Source organism: Hyla sarda, chromosome 5 (genome assembly GCF_029499605.1).
Source record: "Hyla sarda isolate aHylSar1 chromosome 5, aHylSar1.hap1, whole genome shotgun sequence".
NCBI classification, from domain to species: domain Eukaryota; kingdom Metazoa; phylum Chordata; class Amphibia; order Anura; family Hylidae; genus Hyla; species Hyla sarda.
The window spans coordinates 56,966,396-56,987,740 of NC_079193.1; the positions used below are offsets into that span (position 1 = coordinate 56,966,396).

Here is a 21,345-nt window from a genome sequence, read left to right on the forward strand (position 1 = left end):
GCAGAATTGTCCACCGTTGAAATTCTTCAGTGTGAACGGGTCTCGCGGAAGACCAATTCACACTGATGGTAATGTTCACTGCGCGGAATTCCACAGGAATGCTGCAGTGTGAACATACCCTTATTGTTAAAGGGGTTGTCCGGCTAGTAAAATGTATCCCCTACCCACAGGATAGGGCATAAGTGTCTGATTGCCTTGTCTTGGTACTGATGGCACGCGCTGCCAATCACCGGCTGCAGTGATGTCCCATCTTAGCCAGTGATTGGTGGAGAAGGGCAATCACTTTCATGACCAGTTTGTGGGGACTGGAGTGCTCCTGTGGATAGGGGATCATTTTATTCACAGGATAACCCCTTTAAATAGAATCGGTCACATTGAAAACATAACCCAGTCTGCAGGCATTAGGCTTTACAGCAGGAAGAGCTGAGCAGATGGATATATAGACTTAATAAGAACAGAGAAGAGAATCCAGCACCAATGGGTTAATGGATAAAATTCACAAGCTTTATTGACTCCTTTAAAATATCAGCATACACGCAGGTACAATGAGACAAAAACTCTTCTTGACGCGTTTCGTGGTGTCCCACTTTTTCAAAAGCATTCTGAGGCTTATGAAAAAGTGGGACACCACGAAATGAGTCAAGAAGAGTTTTTGTCTCATTGTACCTGCGTGTATGCTGATATTTTAAAGGAATCAATAAAGCTTGTGAATTTTATCCATTAAAGGGGTATTCCAGGAAAAACTATTTTTTTTTTATTTTTTTTTATATCAACTGGCTCCAGAAAGTTAAACAGATTTTTAAACTACTTCTATTAAAAAAAAATCTTAATCCTTTCAATAATTATCAGCTGCTGAAGTTGAGTTGTTGTTTTCTGTCTGGCAACAGTGCTCTCTGCTGACATATCTGCTTGTCTCGGGAACTGCACAGGGTAGAAGAGGTTTGCTATGGGGATTTGCTTCTAAACTGGGGGGTTCCCGAGACACGTGTCATCAGAGAGCACTTAGACAGAACAGAACAACTCAACTTCAGCAGCTCATAAGTACTGAAAGGATTAAGAAGTAATTTACAAATCTGTTTAACTTTCTGGAGCCAGTTGTTATAGAAATTTTTTTTTTTTCCTGAATAACCCCTTTAACCCATTGGCGCTGGACTCTCTTCTCTGTTCCTATCCTGCCTTCCACTGCACCGTGGTAACCGTGCGCTGAGTCTTGTTCCGAGGTTGGAGGGTGAGCTGATGTACTCTTTTGTTGCAGATATATAGGCTTGTTTAACATCTGCTAATTCTTGGCTAAGTACTCAAGTGGGTGTTCCTACTCAGTGATTGAAGGGGTTGTTCACCTTTCTACCGATTTTTGATAAATCATTGTCCTGAGTATAATAGGCGACTTACTTATACACTCAGCTTTATCTGCGGCCCTGTTCTCTTTAGTGATGCAGTTCCGTTCTCCGTCTTATCCCTGTATGTAGCTCTAGGCTTATCGTCCATACATGGCTGCCTAAGGTGGAGTACATAACAATACAAGTGGCTTATGTCCTAAAAAGAAAACTGTTTTTCTTACCAGACCTCATCTGTTGCGTAGAGTCGTGAGGCCTCCATACACATTAGACCAGTGTTTCCCAACCAGGGTGCCTCCAGCTGTTGCAAAACTACAACTCCCAGCATGCCCGGACAGCCGTTGGCTGTCCGGGCATGCTGGGAATTGTAGTTTTGCAACAGCTGGAGGCACCCTAGTTGGGAAACACTGCATTAGACAGTTGGGCAGCCCTGCAGGAAAAGGCTTCCCATAAAGTTTCAGTTGCTTTTTGATCTATCATATGAAATCTGTGATGGTGTGAACAGAGCCCAAAAGTGCTATATAGGGCACTGCATTGTAAACCTTCTCTTTGCTGAGTTGTGTTCACTTTTTCAGGTCAGGGATGAGTATCATCAAAGTTCCATGGGAAACCTGAAGATTCCATTGAGTCAGCTGCTGACAAAGGAAGACATGACCATCAACCAGAGGTTTCAGCTGAATAACTCCGGTCCTAACAGCGTCATCAACATGAAGATTGCACTAAGGGTATGTGGGGACTTTTATCTTCTTCTATTGCAGTGATTTTCATTCTTCATTCTGTCCATACAAGAACCTAATGCAGTTATTCTCACTGCTTGGTGTGTCAGTTGTAGTTAGGGATGTCCCGATACTGGTATTGGGACCGATACTGGACATCTGCATGAGTACTTGTACTCGTGTAAATGTCCCTAATACCTAATCCGATACCTGCCGGCGAGTCCCGCCGGCAGGTATCACGGAGGTGTGGTGCGCTCAGCAGCTGTGTGTACATCATAGCCGTGACCCGCATTAACCCTTTAGACGCCGCGATCAAAGTTGTTTGCGGCGTCTAAAAGTCCGGAGATGTACTGCCGGTTGACTGAGGGATGCTGATCGGGATCACCGCGGTGTAATCGTGGTGTCCCGATCAGCTGTGAGGACGGCCGGAGGTCCCTTACCCTGCTCCGTGCGTCCGGTCGTCTCTCCTTTACTGCTGCCGGCCATGGCAGGCAGTAGTAAAGGAGTGCCTATAACACTGATCACTGCTATGCTATAGCATAGCATTGATCAGTGTATGCAATCTACAGATTGCATGTAATAGTCCCCTATGGGGATTAAAAAAGTGAAGAAAAAAAATTGTAAAAAAAAAATAATAAATGTGAATTAACCCCTTCCTAGTGCTGGGCGGTTCATACTGAATACCGAAATATTTTGTCCTGCACGATATGATTTTTTTCCCATACCGCAATACCGGTTGGGCCCCTCCCCCTCGGAAATGAATGAATTATCAACCCAGCGCTGCGCTGTCCCCACATCAGGGAACTAATCATATGTGACCCGCAAGCGCTGTTCTGCCCCCCCCTCTCCAATTAATTATTAGCCCAGCGCTGCGCTGTCCCCATCGGGGTACTACTTACATATCACCCGCAAGCGCTGCCCTCCTCGTCCTCCTGTTTGTTGCGGGCCGCCGGCGCTGGAACTCTATACGGTACCCTGTATCCCTATGCCCGAGCTGCAAAAGAAAAACAAAATAAACTTTAACGCACCTTCCTAGGTTCCCCCGTCGGTCCGGACCTGCTTCCTGGGGACAGGAACGTCGGAGAGCCGTCAGCCTATCACCGGGCATATCGATGTTCCACCTCAGCCGGTGATAGGTTGAGCGCACTTCTTAAGCCGACTTCTTACATGACAGTGGGCTCAGCCTATCACCGGCTGTGGCGGAACATTGCTGCAGCCGGTGATAGGTTGATAGCGCTCCAACGTTCCCATCCCCAGGAAGAGCGTGAGGCCGACGTAGGAAGGTGCGTTAAAGTTGTCATGAATATCCTGATGTCCTAACCACAGGCAGCAGGACATGGTGACAGGTCTCACAATCCTGTTGAGCTGTGTATAACTCTGATGTGTGGTCTCTTAGATCCTGTATGTGGATAGACCTGTGCGTTCTCCTGATGAACAGCATACCTCGCAAGTCAAGAGACCATCAATATTCAAAGGGAAGTCAACTCCACCCACGCCAACCACACCATCGGCTGTACCAGAAGTACAGAGGCCTGCGCAGAAGCCTCCACCGACACCTAAAATGGATACAAATAAAAAGATTGAAAATGGGGAAAAAGAGAGTCCTAAGAATGCTAGTCCTCAGAGACCAACCGAGCTGCACAAAAGCTCCTCCAGCCTCTCAGGTTCCAGCTTTACATATTCACCTTCACATCTGTCTATGAAGGAACCCACACCCAGCATCGCCTCCGATATATCTTTGCCCATAGCCACACAGGAGCTCCGGCAGCGACTGCGGCAGCTTCAGAAGTAAGTCAAGATTCCCTGAATGTACTTAAGCATAAGTCAACAACATTAAAGGGGTATTCTGGGTTTATACATCTTATCCCCTATCCTTTTGGATAGGGGATATGATGTATGATAGTAGGGGTCCCGCCGCTGGGGACCCCCGCGATCTCTGTGCAGCCCCCGGCATTCTGTGCTGGACGCCGCTTCCGAGACTGGGATGTGACGTCAGTCACGCCCACTAGTGACGTCATGCCACACACCCTTGATTCATGTCTATGAATGGAGGGGGCGTGGTGTGATGTCGCTAGGGGTGTGGCCTTGATGTCATGTTCCTGTCTCCGAGGCAGCACCTTGCACAGAATGACGGGGGCTGCACCGAGATCCCGGGGGTCCCCAACAGCGGGACCCCTGCGATCATACATCATATCCCCTATCCAAAGGATAGGGGATAAGATGTATAAAGCCGGAATACCCCTTTAATGACAATTTATGCAACTTTCACCAATACATTGCTAGCGTTTGTGTATGTACAGATGGAAAGGTCTAAATGAGGAGCCATTCAGAAAGATGAAGAGGTTTTCCAGGAAGACCTCTTAGGCTGTGTTTACACAGCGGAAAGTTTGCCAGAATTCAAAGGCGGACTTTTTGCTAAATTTGCATGTTCTGCCAGCGCAAAAGACCACTCTGAAACATGCTCTCTCCATAGACTGCAATGCATTTCCGAGCAGATCCGCAGAAACAATGAACACTGTACATGTAATATGCATAGAATCACTACCTGATTATTATACCATCCTCTGCTTACAGCGGGACATCCTTGGGACAATCCCCTCTAGGACAGATCCAGTTAACTCTTCGTCACAGCTCTCACAGAAATAAGCTGATGGTTGTTGTACATTCCTGCAGGTAATTCTGACAAAGAATATACTAAAACACTACAGGGGTTGTCTGACTATTATGACTTGGCCCCTTTCCTGTGGTAAAGGGTTAAGTGTATGAATGCTGGTGGTCAGACTGTTGAGGACTGATAAGAGCCAGATAATTTGTCTCATTTGTTTCTCTTTCTTATTGTAATTTTAATTTAATTACATTTTTAGGACATTATTATGGGGACGGCCATCTTGCCCTTTTTTAACATAATTTAGTGGTGTGCTTTACAGCAAGCCCCATGGACATAGACAAAATGAACATCTCCAGACTCTATTCTTTGTATGGGGCAGGGTTGTAAGCATGCTCTGTAACCTGTGCTAAGGTCATTCCACAGGGGAGGGGAAGACTGAGCTCCTATTGTCTTCTGTTGTCACTCTCTACTGGTGTCACTTTTCTCTGTAATCCTGTACTGATCACTTTCTAGCAGCCTCCTCCTTATCATTACACACAGAACAAGAAGTCTCAGCTTAAACGGGCATTCCAGCATTTAAAAAACTATCACATATCAACACTATAGGGGATAAGTGTCTGATTGCAGGTAGTCCGATGGCTGAGACCCTCGGCGATCTGCAGAAAGGTGCACTCAATCTCCCCACTGCATGGAGTGCAGGTTGGCACTCCCTCCATGCATTCTTTATGCGAGTGCTTAAAATAGCCGAATGAGACAGACAATCCATCGAGCACATGCCGACCCGCGTTCCATGCACAAGAAAGATCCACTCACCCGTTCTGAAGATCCCGGGTTGTCCCAGAGGTCAGAACCCCTGCGATCAGACACTCATGCCCTATCCTGTAGTACCCCTTTAATTTTAGGTCTAGAGCAGGAACTGAGAACTTTTTGTATTAACATTTCTGTTATAATTTATTATAAGTCCCCCCCTCCCCCCCAAAAAAAAAATTAAAAATATTAGGTCTAAAGGCCAGACAAAAAAATTCAAGATTTCAGGATTATTTTCTAATTTAGATCAGTATTTCCCAACCAGGATGCCTTCAGTTGCTGCAAAACTACAATTCCTATCATGCCTTTGGCTGTCCTGGCATGCAGGGAGTTGTAGTTTGGCAACATCTGGAGGCATACTGGTTGGGAAACGCTGATATACATAGTAACAATGGAAAATTAAAAAAATGAATATGCCAAAATTCTTTAAAAAAAAAAAAAAAAAAAAATATGATAATATATATATATATATATATATATATATATATATATATATATATATATATATATATATATATATATATAAATATACACATATGTTTAACATTAAATCTTGATTCAGACAATATGTCATTTTCTGATGACCCATTCCCTTTAATACTAGTGTGTGATACATTGGTCTTAGTAAATTCCCCTCTCGCCTTTATTTTTACAAGTAATAAGATATAACGTAGGTTTGGTATAAGGCAGCTTTGTTTTCCTTTTTCTAGAAACCTTATAGCATTCTCTGAAGACGGGTCTGATCCATATGTGAGAATGTATTTATTACCAGACAAACGGCGATCAGGAAGAAGAAAAACCCACGCGTATAAGAAGACGTTAAATCCTGTGTTCGATCAAACGTATGTTGTTCATGTTTTTTTTTTATTATTATTATTTTATTTTTTTGTCTTTTGTTTTTTTAGAATATTTCTTCATAGTCCAATTCTACACGACTCCATGGAGCATCTGATGTCGGTGCTTGGAGAAATCATGTCTGAGTGATCTAATAAATATATAAATAAATATATATTAAATCAGGGGTGTGGAAATTTTAAGAAAAAAAACTACTTGTCCAAGGGACTAAAGCTGAACACAATCTACTTGTCCCTCAAGAAAATCCACTTGTCCTGGTAGATAAAATAATTTCAACCAAAATATTCTGATCCACCCCCACTAGACCACCAGGGATGGAGAGAAGATCCTTTAGACACTGTTGTCAATGTAGACAGCGATGATCTAATGGTTTAATAGCGGCCACAGTGATCGCAGCATGTCAGGCTATTAGCGGCGGGAGGGCTGTAGCTAGCTCCTTTTACACCCGAGGCAAGCCCAGAAAATTGTGCCCCCCCCCCCATCTGACCCCCATAACTCTAATTTCTCCATATACAGGGATGTATGAGGGTAATATTATGTGCCGTGATCTGTAGTTTTTATTGGAACCATTTATTATCAGAACTTTTATTAGGAAAGGGGCTTATTCACATATATACGCACTTTTTAAAATATTTTTATCACTATTTTTCAGTCTTCTTACGGGGGGGGGGGGGTGTTCTGCTTCTCCGGTTTGTGTGGTGCATTTTATTTACTCTAATTTATGTGTAATTATATTGCATTTAGTTAGTAGATAACTACAACTCCCAGCATGCCCTGATACAGCCTATGGTTGTGTGGGTGTTGCAGCATGTTGCACTGTATAGTATTACAGTTAAGGTTATTGTGTAACATGCTGGGAGTTGTAGTTTTGGTTCATGTCAGCTGCAGAGCCATAGGATGTGTCAGGGAATACTGGGAATTGCAGTTAGTAACTACAACACCCAGCATGCCCTGATGCAGCCTATGGCTCTGCCTCTGACCCAAACCAAAACTACAACACCCAGCATGTTACACTTAATAGTTCTACAGTTTAGGTTATTGTGTAACATGCTGGAAGTTGTAGTTTTGGTTCGGGTGTGTTTGCGTGTATCCGTGGGGCTCTTGGTCGGCGGGTGAGTATGAAGGGTGGGATTCTGGGGGTGCAATTTAGTGCGGGTGGCCAGAAGCCACTGAAAATAAATAAAATTAGATGGCACAACTGGCAGCAGCACTTGTCAGTCCGCCCCTGTACAAAACATACATGCATACACATATCATACATACACTTATACATACACCGGGCCACTGCCCCCTATATCATACATTACATACACACACATCACAGATAGACACATCATACATACACACATCATACATACACATATACATTACATACACTGGGCTGCTACCCCCTATATCATACATTACATACACACATCACACATAGACACATCATACAGACAACATACACACATCATATATACACATGACACATACACCATACATATGCACACATCATACATACACCTGCCGCTGATACCCCCCCCCCCCCCCCCTAATCATGCATTACATACATGCCGGTGTGAGGTGAAATCCCCAGCCTGTGCAGTGCAGTTCAGTATGTCTCCTCACATACGTCCTCTCCCCTCCCCCCGCTCTGTGTTTTCCCCCGTGAAAACTTGAAACCTCCCCGTGATAAGTGACGTCCTGTGTAGACAGAGCAGGGGAGGGGAGGGGCTGTGTACATCCTCATTCTCCCCCTGTCTTCTTGTATTCAGAGCTGCGCTCTCCATCCTCCGGGAGGGGGATGGGGGGGCGTGGCTTAATCATCTCCTGCAGACCGTCCTCGGGCTCTGCCCTCGCTCCTCCCCACTCTAGCTTCGGCAAACTTCTGAGAGCGGAGGGGAGGGGCGGTGAGGTGAGATCCCCTCACACCGGCTGGGGGGGCTCTGAGCAGCGGCCCCCGGCTACTGAAATCAGCTGGGGGCCGCTGTGAGGTGAGATGGGTTCGGAAATCTCACCTCATACCGCCGCCCCCTCCATACACCCTGAGCGCCAGCGCCTCACACCAGCATTAAAGAAAAATAAGGGGAAAGTCGGTCTGTCCCTGCTAGCCCGATACAGGGCTAAATCTATAAACAATTCACCTGCCCGGCGCCCAAAACTACTTGTCCCGGGCGTCGGGCGATAGGATTTCCACATCCCTGTATTACATCACATCCGTACAGTATGTGCATGATAAACGTATTTCAACACTGTGGACTGCAAAATGTTTCAGGATTTCTCACTGAATATTACAAATTACTATAGCAGTGTTTTCCAACCAGGGTGGCTCCAGCTGTTGCCAAACAACAACTCCAAGCATGCTGGGAGTTGTTGTTTGGCAACAGCTGGAGGCACCCTGGTTGGAAAACACTGCTATATACATTAGTCGAGATAAGAATGTGTAAACATACAATAGTGTTATAATGTAGCAAGAGTACTGGAAGAACAGTACGAATTGACCTGTTTTTGTACCCTGCACGTTGGTGTATTATTTATTTATTTATTTTATTTTTTTGTGGTGTAGAATAGTTTGGCATGCACTACTTTTCTGAACCACTTAAAAATAATTGTATACTGTGGTATACATTTTTTGCCACATAGATGTAGGTCAGTGACGTATGCTGGGTTGTACATCCCCCCCCCCCCCCCCCCCCAATAGAAGTATATTAGTGTTATATGGTATGTGTGGTATACATTTTTGGAGGGGGTGGGGTGTTTGCTTGTTTTACAGATTTGACATTTTACCAAGAAAAGTATAAAGTATGCATTTAAAATGGGTGCAATTGTACACAAACGCATATCACAATAACATAGGCAACATTGAGCCAAACTGATCTTGTTTTGGTACATATAGATGTGAACTTACACATTTAGATGTGTGGCTGATGATATTTATTTATTTACATTTTTTTATAGCAGAGGGTAAGGGTTTTAAAGGGTTAGTCAAGAAATCACGTGATCGCTGGCACAAGGCGATATCAACCCGTTCGACCTATAATCTCTTTATGTAATCGGGCCTTAACCTCCCATTCAAAATAATGTCCAAACAACGTCACTAACCAAAACGTCTTATGTTTCTTTCCCAGATTTGAGTTTAATGTGTCACTGCCTGATCTACCGAGGAGAACACTAGATGTTGCTGTAAAGAATAGCGGGGGATTTTTATCTAGAGACAAAGGTTTGCTTGGAAAGGTGAGTTCTCCTGTATGCTGATCTATTCCCTGTCAGACATGACCTTGATTCAGACTGCAACTTAATTACATTATAGATACATTTCATAGAAATCCACCTCCTGTTCCTATCTCACCAGACTCTTCTGTACTGATGGTCCTTAGCTCCCCCTACTGGTGGCTGTAAAGAGCAAGAAATGTATCCGTCACATGAAAACACTATATAAAACTGTCACACTGAGTACAAGCTGTATCCGTGCATACTGCGGTCATACCTTTGTTTATTCTGTTGCTACATCTCCTGAACAACCATTTTTCCCAACAGTCGCAAAGAGTCAGCGAGGCATGGTCACAAAAGGCCTCCCCAATGCCTCTCCTCCTACGTTACTGCATCACCGCTGTGTAATTGACACACAGGTCCGCCGCGCATGTTCCATTGCCCAGTATAACTACGTAGGCACATTGGGGGAGATTTATCAAAACCTGTCCAGAGGAAAAGATGCTGATCACATCGCTTCTTTTATTTTTCACAGGCCTTTTCAAAAATGAAAGAAGTGATCTGATTGGTTGCTATGGGCAACTCAACAACTTTTACTCTGGACAGGTTTTGATCAATTTCCCCCAATGAGTCCAAATTGGGAGGGCGCATAGACTTGCTTGCACCCTAATACTGAGTGTCAGCGTGTGCATGGCAGACCTGTGTGTCAGTTACACAATGGTGATAAGGTAACATAGAAGGAGGGGGCGCGGGGGCCCCGGGACATTGTGGACCCCTGTCCACCTCTCTCTGACTGTTGACAAAGGTGTTTTTTATTGAGACAAAAAGTAGACAAACAAAGCATACAGCTTGTACTTAGTTTGGAGAGATTTATATATATATATTTTTTGTGATGGATGCCCTTTTACACGTTAACAACCATGGACGTGTATACACGTCCAGGGCGGATGCACGTTCCCGCACCAGGACGAGTATAATCGTCCATGGTTCTCGTGGGTGCTAACCAGTGCACCCACGAGATCGCAGCAGGGACTCTGCTGTATAACACAGCCGGGACCCTGCTGCACTGCCGGGACTGAAGTAAACTTCAGTCCCGGCAGTTTTAACCCTTACAGCCGCGGTCAGAAGTGACCGCGGCTGTAAGTGTTATGGCAGAGGGAGGGGGCTCCCTCTGTCTCCTCTGCAGCACCCCGCATCGTGATCGCGGGGTGCTGTGTCTAATACGCGGCTGGCCGGGACCTGCCGCACTGCCGGGAGGGAAGTTCACTTCACTCCCGGCAGTTTAACCCTTACAGCCGCGGTCGGAAGTGACCACGAGCTGTAAGGAGTTTGACAGAGGGAGGGGGCTCCCTCTGTCTCTCTCCTGTAGCACCCCGCAACGATCGCGGGGTGCTGCTTCATACCTGGGCAGCCGGGGTTCCTACAAAGACCCCCAGGTCTGCCCTGGCTATTGCCTGTGAGGACGTGCCAGAGTGAAAACTGGCAGACAGCATATAACTTCAATGCTTTGGAATACTAAGTATTCCAAAGCATTAAAAAAAAAAGTGTAAAAATAAATAAATTTAATAAAAAGTGTTAAAAAAATTGGGTAAAAAAAAAAAATGTAAAATAAATAAAAAATGTAAAATGTAAAAAAAAGGTGTAAAAATATTTTTAAAAAAGTGTAAAAAAGGAAAAGAGTGTAAAAATTAAAATAAAAAACATGTTTATTAAATATAATAAAAAAATGCGTAATGTGTGGGATCACACAGCGGACATCCGCAGCATATAATATGCTGCGGTTGTCCTCTGTATGATCCTACATATTATACATTTTTGTGTTTTGTGTAGATCACAACAATGAGCTCCCTGCTGCGGCTAGGTAGCTTTGTGCATCCACTCATTGCTACCCAGCTGCAGCAGTGATCTCGCATCCGCGGTGTGAAATACTCTGCGGATGCGCTCTGTCTGACCCTTTTTGTCTATAGGAATACTATAGGGGGTGTAGTTTCCAAAATGGGGTCACTTGTGGGGGTTCTGTTTATATAATGGGGTCAATTGTGGGGGTTCTGTATGGTTTTGGCAGATAAAACCCTTTGCAGGCGTGAAGTGCGGCCTATAATCCATTCGGCCTAAAATGATGCCCTGAAAGCCAAATGGCGCTCCTCTCCTTCTGGGTCCCACCACGCAGCCAAGGAACCAAATATGTCCTAAGCGGGGGTATTTCCGAACACGGGAGGAGCAGCTTAATAAAATATAGGGTGCTTTTTTTCAATATCAGAAGCGATGTATAAAAAATATGTCCCACAAATGATGCATTTGTGGAAAAAAGCAAATTTCGAATTTTTAACACTGACTTTGTAATAATTCCTGCCAAAAAAACGATGGCATTAAAATACTCATTATACCCCCTAGTGAATACCTTGAGGGGTCTAGTTTTTAAAATGGAGTCATTTAGGGGGGTTTCCTATGTTCTACCACCTTTTAAATTTCTGCAAACCTTGCATAGCACATAAAAAAGATGTTCTTTTCAAATTTAGAAAATTCTGAAAATTTCAAGTGCAGTTGTTAGGCTTCTATTTCATTTACAATGTTACCGTATATACTCGAGTATAAGCCGACCCGAGTATAAGCCGAGACCCCTAATTTCAACCCAAAATCCCAGGAAAAGTTATTGACTCGAGTATAAGCCTAGGGTGGGAAATACCTCATCCCCCCCTGTCATCATCCAGACCCGTCTTTAACATCCTCATCATCATCCCCTTGTCATCATCCCACACATCCCCCCTTCATCATCCTCTTATCATCCCACACATCCCCCCTTATCATCCCCTTATCATCCCACACATCCCCCCTTCATCATCCCACACATCCCCCCTTCATCATCCCCTTATCATCCCGCACATCCCCCCTTCATCATCCCCTTATCATCCCGCACATCCCCCTTCATCATCCCCTTATCATCCCACACATCCCCCCTTCATCATCCCCTTATCATCCCGCACATCCCCCCTTCATCATCCCCTTATCATCCCACACCCCCCCCTTCATCATCCCCTTGTCATCATCCCACACATCCCCCCTTCATCATCCCCTTATCATCCCACACATCCCCCCTTCATCATCCCCTTATCATCCCGCACATCCCCCCTTCATCATCCCCTTATCATCCCACACCCCCCCCCTTCATCATCCCCACCCCCCTTCATCATCCTCTTCTCATCATTCGCCCTCAGTGGTCTTCAACCTGCGGACCTCCAGAGGTTTCAAAACTACAACTCCCAGCAAGCCCGGGCAGCCATCGGCTGTCCGGGCTTGCTGGGAGTTGTAGTTTTGAAACCTCCGGAGGTCCGCAGGTTGAAGACCACTGCGGCCTTCAACATCATCCAGCCCCCTCTCACCCCCCTTTAGTTCTGAGTACTCACCTCCGCTCGGCGCTGGTCCGGTCCTGCAGGGCTGTCCGGTGAGGAGGTGGTCCGGTGGGGAGGTGGTCCGGGCTGCTATCTTCACCGGGGGCGCCTCTTCTCCGCGCTTCCGGCCCGGAATAGAGGCGTTGCCTTGACAATGACGCAGAAGCACCTATGCGTCGTTGTCACGGCAACGTGACTATTCTGAGGCCGGGCCCGAAGCGCTTAGAAGAGGCCTCCCCGGTGAAGATAGCAGCCTGGAACCACTATCCCACCGGACGACCTCCTCACCGGACAGCCCTGCAGGACCGGACCAGCGCCGAGCGGAGGTGAGTACTCAGAACTAAAGGGGGTGAGAGGGGGCTGGATGATGTTGAAGGCCGCAGTGGTCTTCAACCTGCGGACCTCCGGAGGTTTCAAAACTACAACTCCCAGCAAGCCCGGACAGCCGATGGCTGCCCGGGCTTGCTGGGAGTTGTAGTTTTGAAACCTCTGGAGGTCCGCAGGTTGAAGACCACTGCGGGTGGGGGAGTTCACTCGAGTATAAGCCGAGGGGGGTGTTTTCAGCACGAAAAATCGTGCTGAAAAACTCGGCCTATACTCGAGTATATACGGTAATTAAAAAAAAAAAAAGTAGACATCTGAAAGTATAAGTTTCATAAACTATTTGGTCAGAAAGTATAAATATATGCAACCTATAAGTGTTCAAATAGCAAAAAATCTTATTTTTTCTTTAAATTTCATGATTTTTTGCATTGTAGAAAAAAAAACTACAAATTATATCGTCTTACTTTTACTATGTACATGAAGGGCAACTTGTGACAAAAAAACAATGTCAGAATTATCGTGATTGGCAAAACGTTACCAGAGTTATTCTCTAATAAAGTCAGACATCCCGATTTGAAAAAGCAGGCCTGGTCTTTTAGGGGCGTACAGACCTAATTGTTTTGGTCCTTAAGGGGTTAAATGGATAATCCAGACTTGATTTGATGACCTTTCTGACAAGTACTTTGCCCTGCCACTATATTTAGTACAGCAATTTCAAGTACGAGTCAAAACAAAAACATTAAACAGGCTGCACAGGTGTTTCTGTCTAGGATCAATGTGGGGGCTGGGAATCAGACCCCCACCAATCTAAAATTCCTTTCCTATCTTGAGGATAGGAAAAGACAAAAAAGGAGTGCTCCATAGTGTAATAACGCCAGATCATACAAAACGCTCAATGTAAAGTAGCGCTTACCAAAGCAAGTTGTGCATAAGCCAGCACAACATGGATAAGGGTGTACAGTGGTCCCTCAACATATGATATTAATTGGTTCCAGGAGAACCATCATATGTTGAAACCATCATATGTCGAGTACATATGTCTATGTAAAAATAGTAATTGGTTCTGGGGCCTCGGAACCATTGTATGTTGAATACATATCTCTATGGGAAACTGCAAATTGGTTCTGGGATGACCATTGAATGTGGAGTGTATGGGGAGTGTTTAACAAACCAGGGTGCCTCCAGCTGTTGCACAACTACAACTCCCAGCATGCATGTACAGCCATTGACTGTCTGGGCATGCTGGGAGTTATAGTTTTGCAACAGCTGGAGGCACACTGATAGGGAACCATTGATGTATGGGGTGTATTGTGTGTATATGTATTGTATGTGATGTGTGACATCGCATACAGTACTGTACAGTTCTTTAAATACCTTCAGGGGGGACAGAATGTCCTCCATTACCATCCTGCCGACTACAGCTCTATAGGAAAGGAAGGGGAGGGCAGCCAGCAGCTCATTGGATGCCTGCAGCAAGATGCTGCAGGCTATTGGCTATGGCTGCACTGGGGGGGCGGGGCTTACACGGAGCTCACAGCGGAAGCCTGCGTGTGTTAGCAGGACAGCATGTGAGTAACAGGAGGCAGAACGGGGCACACGGGGCACATTAAACAACTATCTGTCAGTTGCTGAAGTTGTCAGCGCTGTCAGATAGCTGTTTGTATGATGGCCCCGACACACAGCAGCATCATATGTCGAGGCTGCCTTCAACATACGATGGGCTCTGAGAGGCCATCATATGTTTAAATTATCATATGTCGGGGCCATCATAAGTCGAGGGATCACTGTATATGGTGATCCACTGCTGCCGCTCCACAAATTAGGCACAAGAAAAATACAATCACCTCCAAGGAAGGGTGGAGCTCAGGCACTGAAGGACCAGGCAAGTCTCAGGACAACAATACGTTTATTCCCAGTATGCAACACGTTTCACACCTATGCTCTTCATCAGACATGCCTGATGAAGCGCATATGCGCGAAACGCGTTGCATACTGGGAATAAACGTATTGTTGTCCTGAGACTTGCCTGGTCCTTCAGCGCCTGAGCTCCACCCTTCCTTGGAGGTGATTGTATTTTTCTTGTATCTTGAGGATAGGCCATCTGTTTTTAGCAGCTAGACCAGTGTTTCCAAAACGCGGTCCTCAAGCACCCCCAACAGGTCATGTTTTCTGGATTTCCTTAGTCTTTCACAGGAGATATAATTCTGGTCAGTGAATCAGGCATCACCACAAATATATCTCCTGTGAAAGACTAAGGAAATCCAGAAAACATGACCTGTTGGGGGTGCTTGAGGACCGCGTTTGGGAAACACTGAGCTAGACAATACTTTTTTACTTTGCTGTGGATGTGGAGCCTTTGTATTGAAAAAAAAAGTCTATAAAGAGCTATTAAGAAATTGGAGCAGGATTTTTAAGATATTTAAAAAAAAAAAACTTACATTCACTATAAAGTCTGTATGTAAACCATATTGTTAAATAATAGACAAATTGTAGGTTTAGGCCTTGTTCACACTGACGTCAGGCTCCTTTATGTGGAGCTCCGTATGCAGTTCTGTCAAGTTTAGTTGAGAAAAAATTTGCGCAAGCACAATTTTTTTCTCCGCTAAACTCCTGTAAAATTACCGGATCACCGACTGACCCCATGCAAGTGAATGGGGCCTGTCGGGACCCGGCAGTAGCCATTTGCATTCGATTCCTTTTAGGGTCCGATCGGCTCAAGAGAAGGAAAAAAAGCTGATCGGACCCTTAATGGGTCAGATGCAAACGGCAATGTGAACCTGGCCTTACACAGGGGAGTTGAATTTACTTAAAATCCACAATATGTAGAAATGATTCACAATATACATTTTATTCTTATATTCTTCTACTGTTATATTCTTATGTTTATTTTTTTTCCAGTTATTACTCGATCTAAATGCAGAAGAAATTGCCAAAGGTTGGACGCAATGGTAAGAGGGGAATTACAAGAATCGTACACTGGGCCATATTAATATGCCTTTAGAGTACTTTCGCACACAGAAGATCTGCAATTCTTACGTACTTTTGACTGCTTTGTAAAATCTACAACTGCTTATAGCTGTGATTGACAGTCAGACCCTGTAATGATTACAGAGTCGTGAGTTATTACAGGGTCTGACTGCAGGAGCAACTGGAATTGGACACATATGTTGCGGGAGTGAAACACACGTTGCAGGAGCGGACGATTATGGTCAACAATTCATCCGGAGCAAACTGGAGTGGGATTAAAAAAAACAGGGCTCTAGCACATACCCCTATATGCTATACCATGACATAGTGCTTGTGAAAGTACACGGGACTGTACATGCTGGCACTGTACTTAAGCTGATGATTTTCACAGTACAGTGCTATACATGTGGAGAGAGAAGGTGTTACTAGTGCATTAGACTTGCAAGGTGCTGTGTGAGCAGAAATGAAAGAAACAGCAACAGGAAGGAAAGGGTTACACTAAGCACTGAGCTGCTACTGCTTCTACTGCTGGGAAGCTAAAAGGAAGGGGTATTACACCAGACACTGTGGACACACAGTAGTAGACACACTGGTATTTACACAAAGGACAGCTGCCCAGAGCTCTAGGGGTGGTGAGAGATAACAGGAAAGCTCTAATTTACCTTTAAGAAACAGTGTGATTTATCTTCAGCAGGCAGAAAGACTCATCTTGCAGGTACCCAAACCAGGCTTTCTTGGGGTCTCTCTCTCTCCTACACATAGCAGACACTAAGCCCCACCCCCACATCCTGTAACCTGTCTTGAGCTACCTGTTACTGAGACAGATTTCCCTTGACAAAAAGCAGTGAACAGCAGATTGCAGAAACATGGGACACCTAGTGGCCAAGAGTTTAGAGCTATTTTTGTGTGTGGTAAAGAGTCATTTTTGGTTAATGAAAGGATTCCCAAATAGGTTAGGAATCACATAGACCATCAAATGTAGGGAAGTTGTTTGAAACGACAGTGACCATTTAAGAATCCTTTGCTGTAAACGCCAACTGACTGAAGCTCGAGCAGCAGATAGAGCCATGTGCGTAGTTATCACTGGGCCTCACTGTGGTGTAATCTATAGGACAGTGTTTACTAACCAGGGTTTCTCTAGATCAGTGGTCTTCAACCTGCGGACCTCCAGATGTTGCAAAACTACAACTCCCAGCATGCCCGGACAGCCAACGGCTGTCCGGGCATGCTGGGAGTTGTAGTTTTGCAACATCTGGAGTCCCGCAGGTTGGAGACCACTGCTCTAGATGTTGCAAAACTACAACAGCCAAAGGTTGTCCGGGCATGCTGGGAGTTGTAGTTTTGCAACATCTGGAGGTCCGCAGGTTGAAGACCACTGCTCTAGATGTTTCAAAACTACAACAGCCAAAGGTTGTCCGGGCATGCTGGGAGTTGTAGTTTTGCAACATCTGGAGTTCCGCAGGTTGAAGGCCGCTGCTCTAGATGTTGCAAAACTACAACAGCCAAAGGTTGTCCGGGCATGCTGGGAGTTGTAGAACTCTGCTGAACTACCGTCTTCTTTTTTATTTTATTTTTAAACAAGTGACAGTTTTGTTTTTGTTTTTTCCAGGTATGACTTAACCGAGGACGGTCGGCCATCAGCCTCTACCTAACTCTTCGGAGGCGTCACAAAACACCTCCTATCTGCAACTACGTATGATCAGTGCATCATGCTCACAGGATTTATCATATATATATTTTTTTTATAGAACACTTATTTCATTACCCAACTTCGCACTCGGTTTTTAACTTTTTTTTAATTGTTTTGCAGACTTTGGTAAATCTTGTAATTGGGCTTAAGTAGCTGTTCAGCTTTACCTTGTGTCTAATAATGTGCAATAGGGTGTTTTAACTGCATTAAAATATAAAGTATGTTTATCCTTTTATAAACCCGGGAAATGTTTTAGTTATTTTTGTTTTGTTTTTTATGTTTTGCTTACCGCTGGTGGAGTTTTGTACTTTGCCTATGTGCACCATGTAAATATGTACTATTATTATATTTTATATTATTTGTCTTTTGTTTGGTCAGTATTCATTTGATTGAATTTTTTATTTTGCTTATACTGACATTCAGTTCAACTCGTCAAACCTTGTGGATTAGCGCAAACTCTTCACTGCTCTGTATTGCTGATCCTTTAGGGATTACAGCGGCGGTACGTTGTTTGTTCTGCTGTTTCCATGTTAAAATAATTGATCCTGCCCTTTTACGAGGATCTTGTTTTAATCACATGTCCGTACAGAGGCCGTAAGCAGCGGAAATAATAAGCGTCTCAAACACTAAATTGGCATTGAGATGGCAGTGATTACCCTGGACGAGAGGAAATCCCGGATTATAGTGAATGCTTCCAATACGACTAAACCTTTGCAAATGGTTTAAGGCCTCAGTGTTATTTGTAAGAACTTTTGACATGTCAAACTTTAGATTGCACTGGGTCTCACGTCAGAATGTCCACACGAAGAATCTCCATTGGGACATTCTGCAAACTGTGAGCGCCGGCATGAGCCCGGCCGGCACTGACCTGGCGCTATGTCCGCACCAGTATGCGCTATCTCATAGACACATTCTTTCTGCGGACACGGAAAATTGAATTTCTTAATCTGGTACAGAAAGGAAGTGCAGAAAAAACGGGGGTTCGGTCTTCTGAGCGCTACTGTATTAGTGAAATAATGCGAGGGTGCCAAGGGTAAGACAGGAACTTTTTTATTGATAAAGGTAACAACTGGACAACGCATTTCGGCATGTTCTCACGCCTTCCACAAAGAGAATTTTATGGCGTCCTGTTCATGTTTCTCCTGTGTGTCGGCTGCCAACACACAGGAGAAACATTAACAGGATGTTGTAAAATTATCTTTGTGGACCTGAGGAAGGTGTGAGAACATGCCGAAACGCGTTGTCCAGTTGTTACCTTTATCAATAAAAAAGTTCCTATGTTACCCTTGGCACCCTCGCTTTATTTCACTAATACAGTAGCGCTTGGAAGACAACCCCCGTTTTTTTCTGCACTTCCTATCTCTATGTTCTTTTCCATAGCCCATTTGGGGCGACGGACAAGGGGGAACCGAGCAGCAAGCTGGTACATCCCACCAAAGTCCAACACTCCCCCCGGAGTGGTGCTACACTCTATGCATATCCCGCAGAGGTCAGTACCACTACTCAGGTGTGGTGGTGGGCAGCTTCTACTTCTTTCTTATTACCATCAAAATATCCACCTACTACGCTAGAGAGCGCCCTGCATTTTCCCTTCTTTCTCCTCTGAACCGGTACAGAAATTCCGACGTGTGAACATGGCCTTACAGTTGATGCGATAGTGAGCAAGAGCAGAGTGAAGTGCGCTGCAGTGCTCTTCACTCCCCAGCCGGCAGCTTATTTCACACCATAGACTAATGCAATGGAAAATTGGGATTAGATTGACAGCCAGGGAGTGAAGTACGAGCTGCTGCACACGTCACTTGTTTATACCTTGCGATTGCAGCAGGTCTCAGGACTGAGACCCAGTGTCACTCCAAGCTTTTTTAGTTTTTACAAATAACACTAATGCTTTAAAAGGCAGTCATCTGCAATACTCGAGGTATTTTAAAGCCTTTTGTATTAATTTCATTCTGGATAATGAATACTTATCTCATGGGACACTATTTCCTATTCATCCTCCATGCTACATAAGATATTGTACATCAGAGTATACTGTGTTATGTGCATTGCTGGGATTTAGCCATGTAAAACATTTTAAAGGAATCTATATGTGCATTTAATGTATTTAAGATAAGGGTGGATCCAAATGTGGCCCTATTCTCTAGAGCAGTGGTCTCCAAACTGTGACCCTCCAGATGTTGCAAAACTACAACTCCCAGCATGCCCAGACGGCATGCTGAAAGTGAACCATGTATACAAGCACATGAAAACAAAGGCAGGTATATGAAAGGTACCATGGGTCTCTTTGCCCTAAGGCTAGGGTCACACTACAGAATTTCCGCCTGCAATTCCGCTTTGAAATTACAGGCAAAAATTCCGCTTACTAAAATGTATAGTGTAGTGATTGGGTTTCTGTTCACAAATTCACACTTCGGAATTTATGAACGGAAAATCCGCTTGAAAATTTCCACCTGAAGAATGGCGTTGCTCATTCTTCAGGCAGAAATCCTCGTGGAACACATTGCAGTCTATTGGAGACTGCAGTGTCCGCACGGTCCTAGTGCTGACTGATTCAGTAGGTGCTGGCTGCACTTGGAATCTCTGGGCGGAAATTTTCTGCCCGGAGATTCCGTAGTGTGAACCTAGCCTAACAGTGTCTGCAGTTTGGAATGTGTATGTATAATGCGGCTGACATATTACTTTAAAGTGGTTTTCCCAGGATTTTTTAAAATACATTTATGCTAAAATAAGCCATAAATATCAGATTTGTGAGGTACAATCCCCGCAACCCTAATGAATTGGGCCGCTGTGCGTCCCGGAGAACTGGGGTCTCTTCACTTTCTAGCAGACACAGCTCCATACATATCTAGTGGAGGATGGGAGAGGTCACATCTAGTGGAGGATGGGAGAGGTCACATCTAGTGGAGGATGGGAGAGGTCACATCTAGTGGAGGATGGGAGAGGTCACATCTAGTGGAGGATGGGAGAGGTCACATCTAGTGGAGGATGGGAGAGGTCACATCTAGTGGAGGATGGGAGAGGTCACATCTAGTGGAGGATGGGAGAGGTCACATCTAGTGGAGGATGGGAGAGGTCACATCTAGTGGAGGATGGGAGAGGTCACATCTAGTGGAGGATGGGAGAGGTCACATCTAGTGGAGGATGGGAGAGGTCACATCTAGTGGAGGATGGGAGAGGTCACATCTAGTGGAGGATGGGAGAGGTCACATCTAGTGGAGGATGGGAGAGGTCACATCTAGTGGAGGATGGGAGAGGTCACATCTAGTGGAGGATGGGAGAGGTCACATCTAGTGGAGGATGGGAGAGGTCACATCTAGTGGAGGATGGGAGAGGTCACATCTAGTGGAGGATGGGAGAGGTCACATCTAGTGGAGGATGGGAGAGGTCACATCTAGTGGAGGATGGGAGAGGTCACATCTAGTGGAGGATGGCAGAGGTCACATCTAGTGGAGGATGGCAG

The 21,345-nt window shown here is 44.9% G+C and overlaps 1 protein-coding gene across 7 annotated transcripts in view; it reads left to right on the top strand.

The window, feature by feature from the left end:
• ESYT2 (extended synaptotagmin 2) overlaps positions 1–18,249 on the top strand; it is a 172,652-nt gene extending 154,403 nt beyond the window's left edge. For all 7 annotated transcript variants that reach the window (XM_056519550.1, XM_056519553.1, XM_056519552.1 and 4 more), the window contains 7 exons: positions 1,913–2,062; positions 3,450–3,841; positions 4,628–4,726; positions 6,179–6,310; positions 9,434–9,539; positions 16,127–16,176; positions 17,805–18,249. In XM_056519550.1, the coding sequence (XP_056375525.1) occupies positions 1,913–2,062; positions 3,450–3,841; positions 4,628–4,726; positions 6,179–6,310; positions 9,434–9,539; positions 16,127–16,176; positions 17,805–17,847 (972 nt within the window). In that variant the 3' untranslated portion in view covers positions 17,848–18,249. The remainder of the gene's footprint in view (positions 1–1,912; positions 2,063–3,449; positions 3,842–4,627; positions 4,727–6,178; positions 6,311–9,433; positions 9,540–16,126; positions 16,177–17,804) is intronic.
• The last annotated feature ends 3,096 nt before the right edge of the window (positions 18,250–21,345 follow it).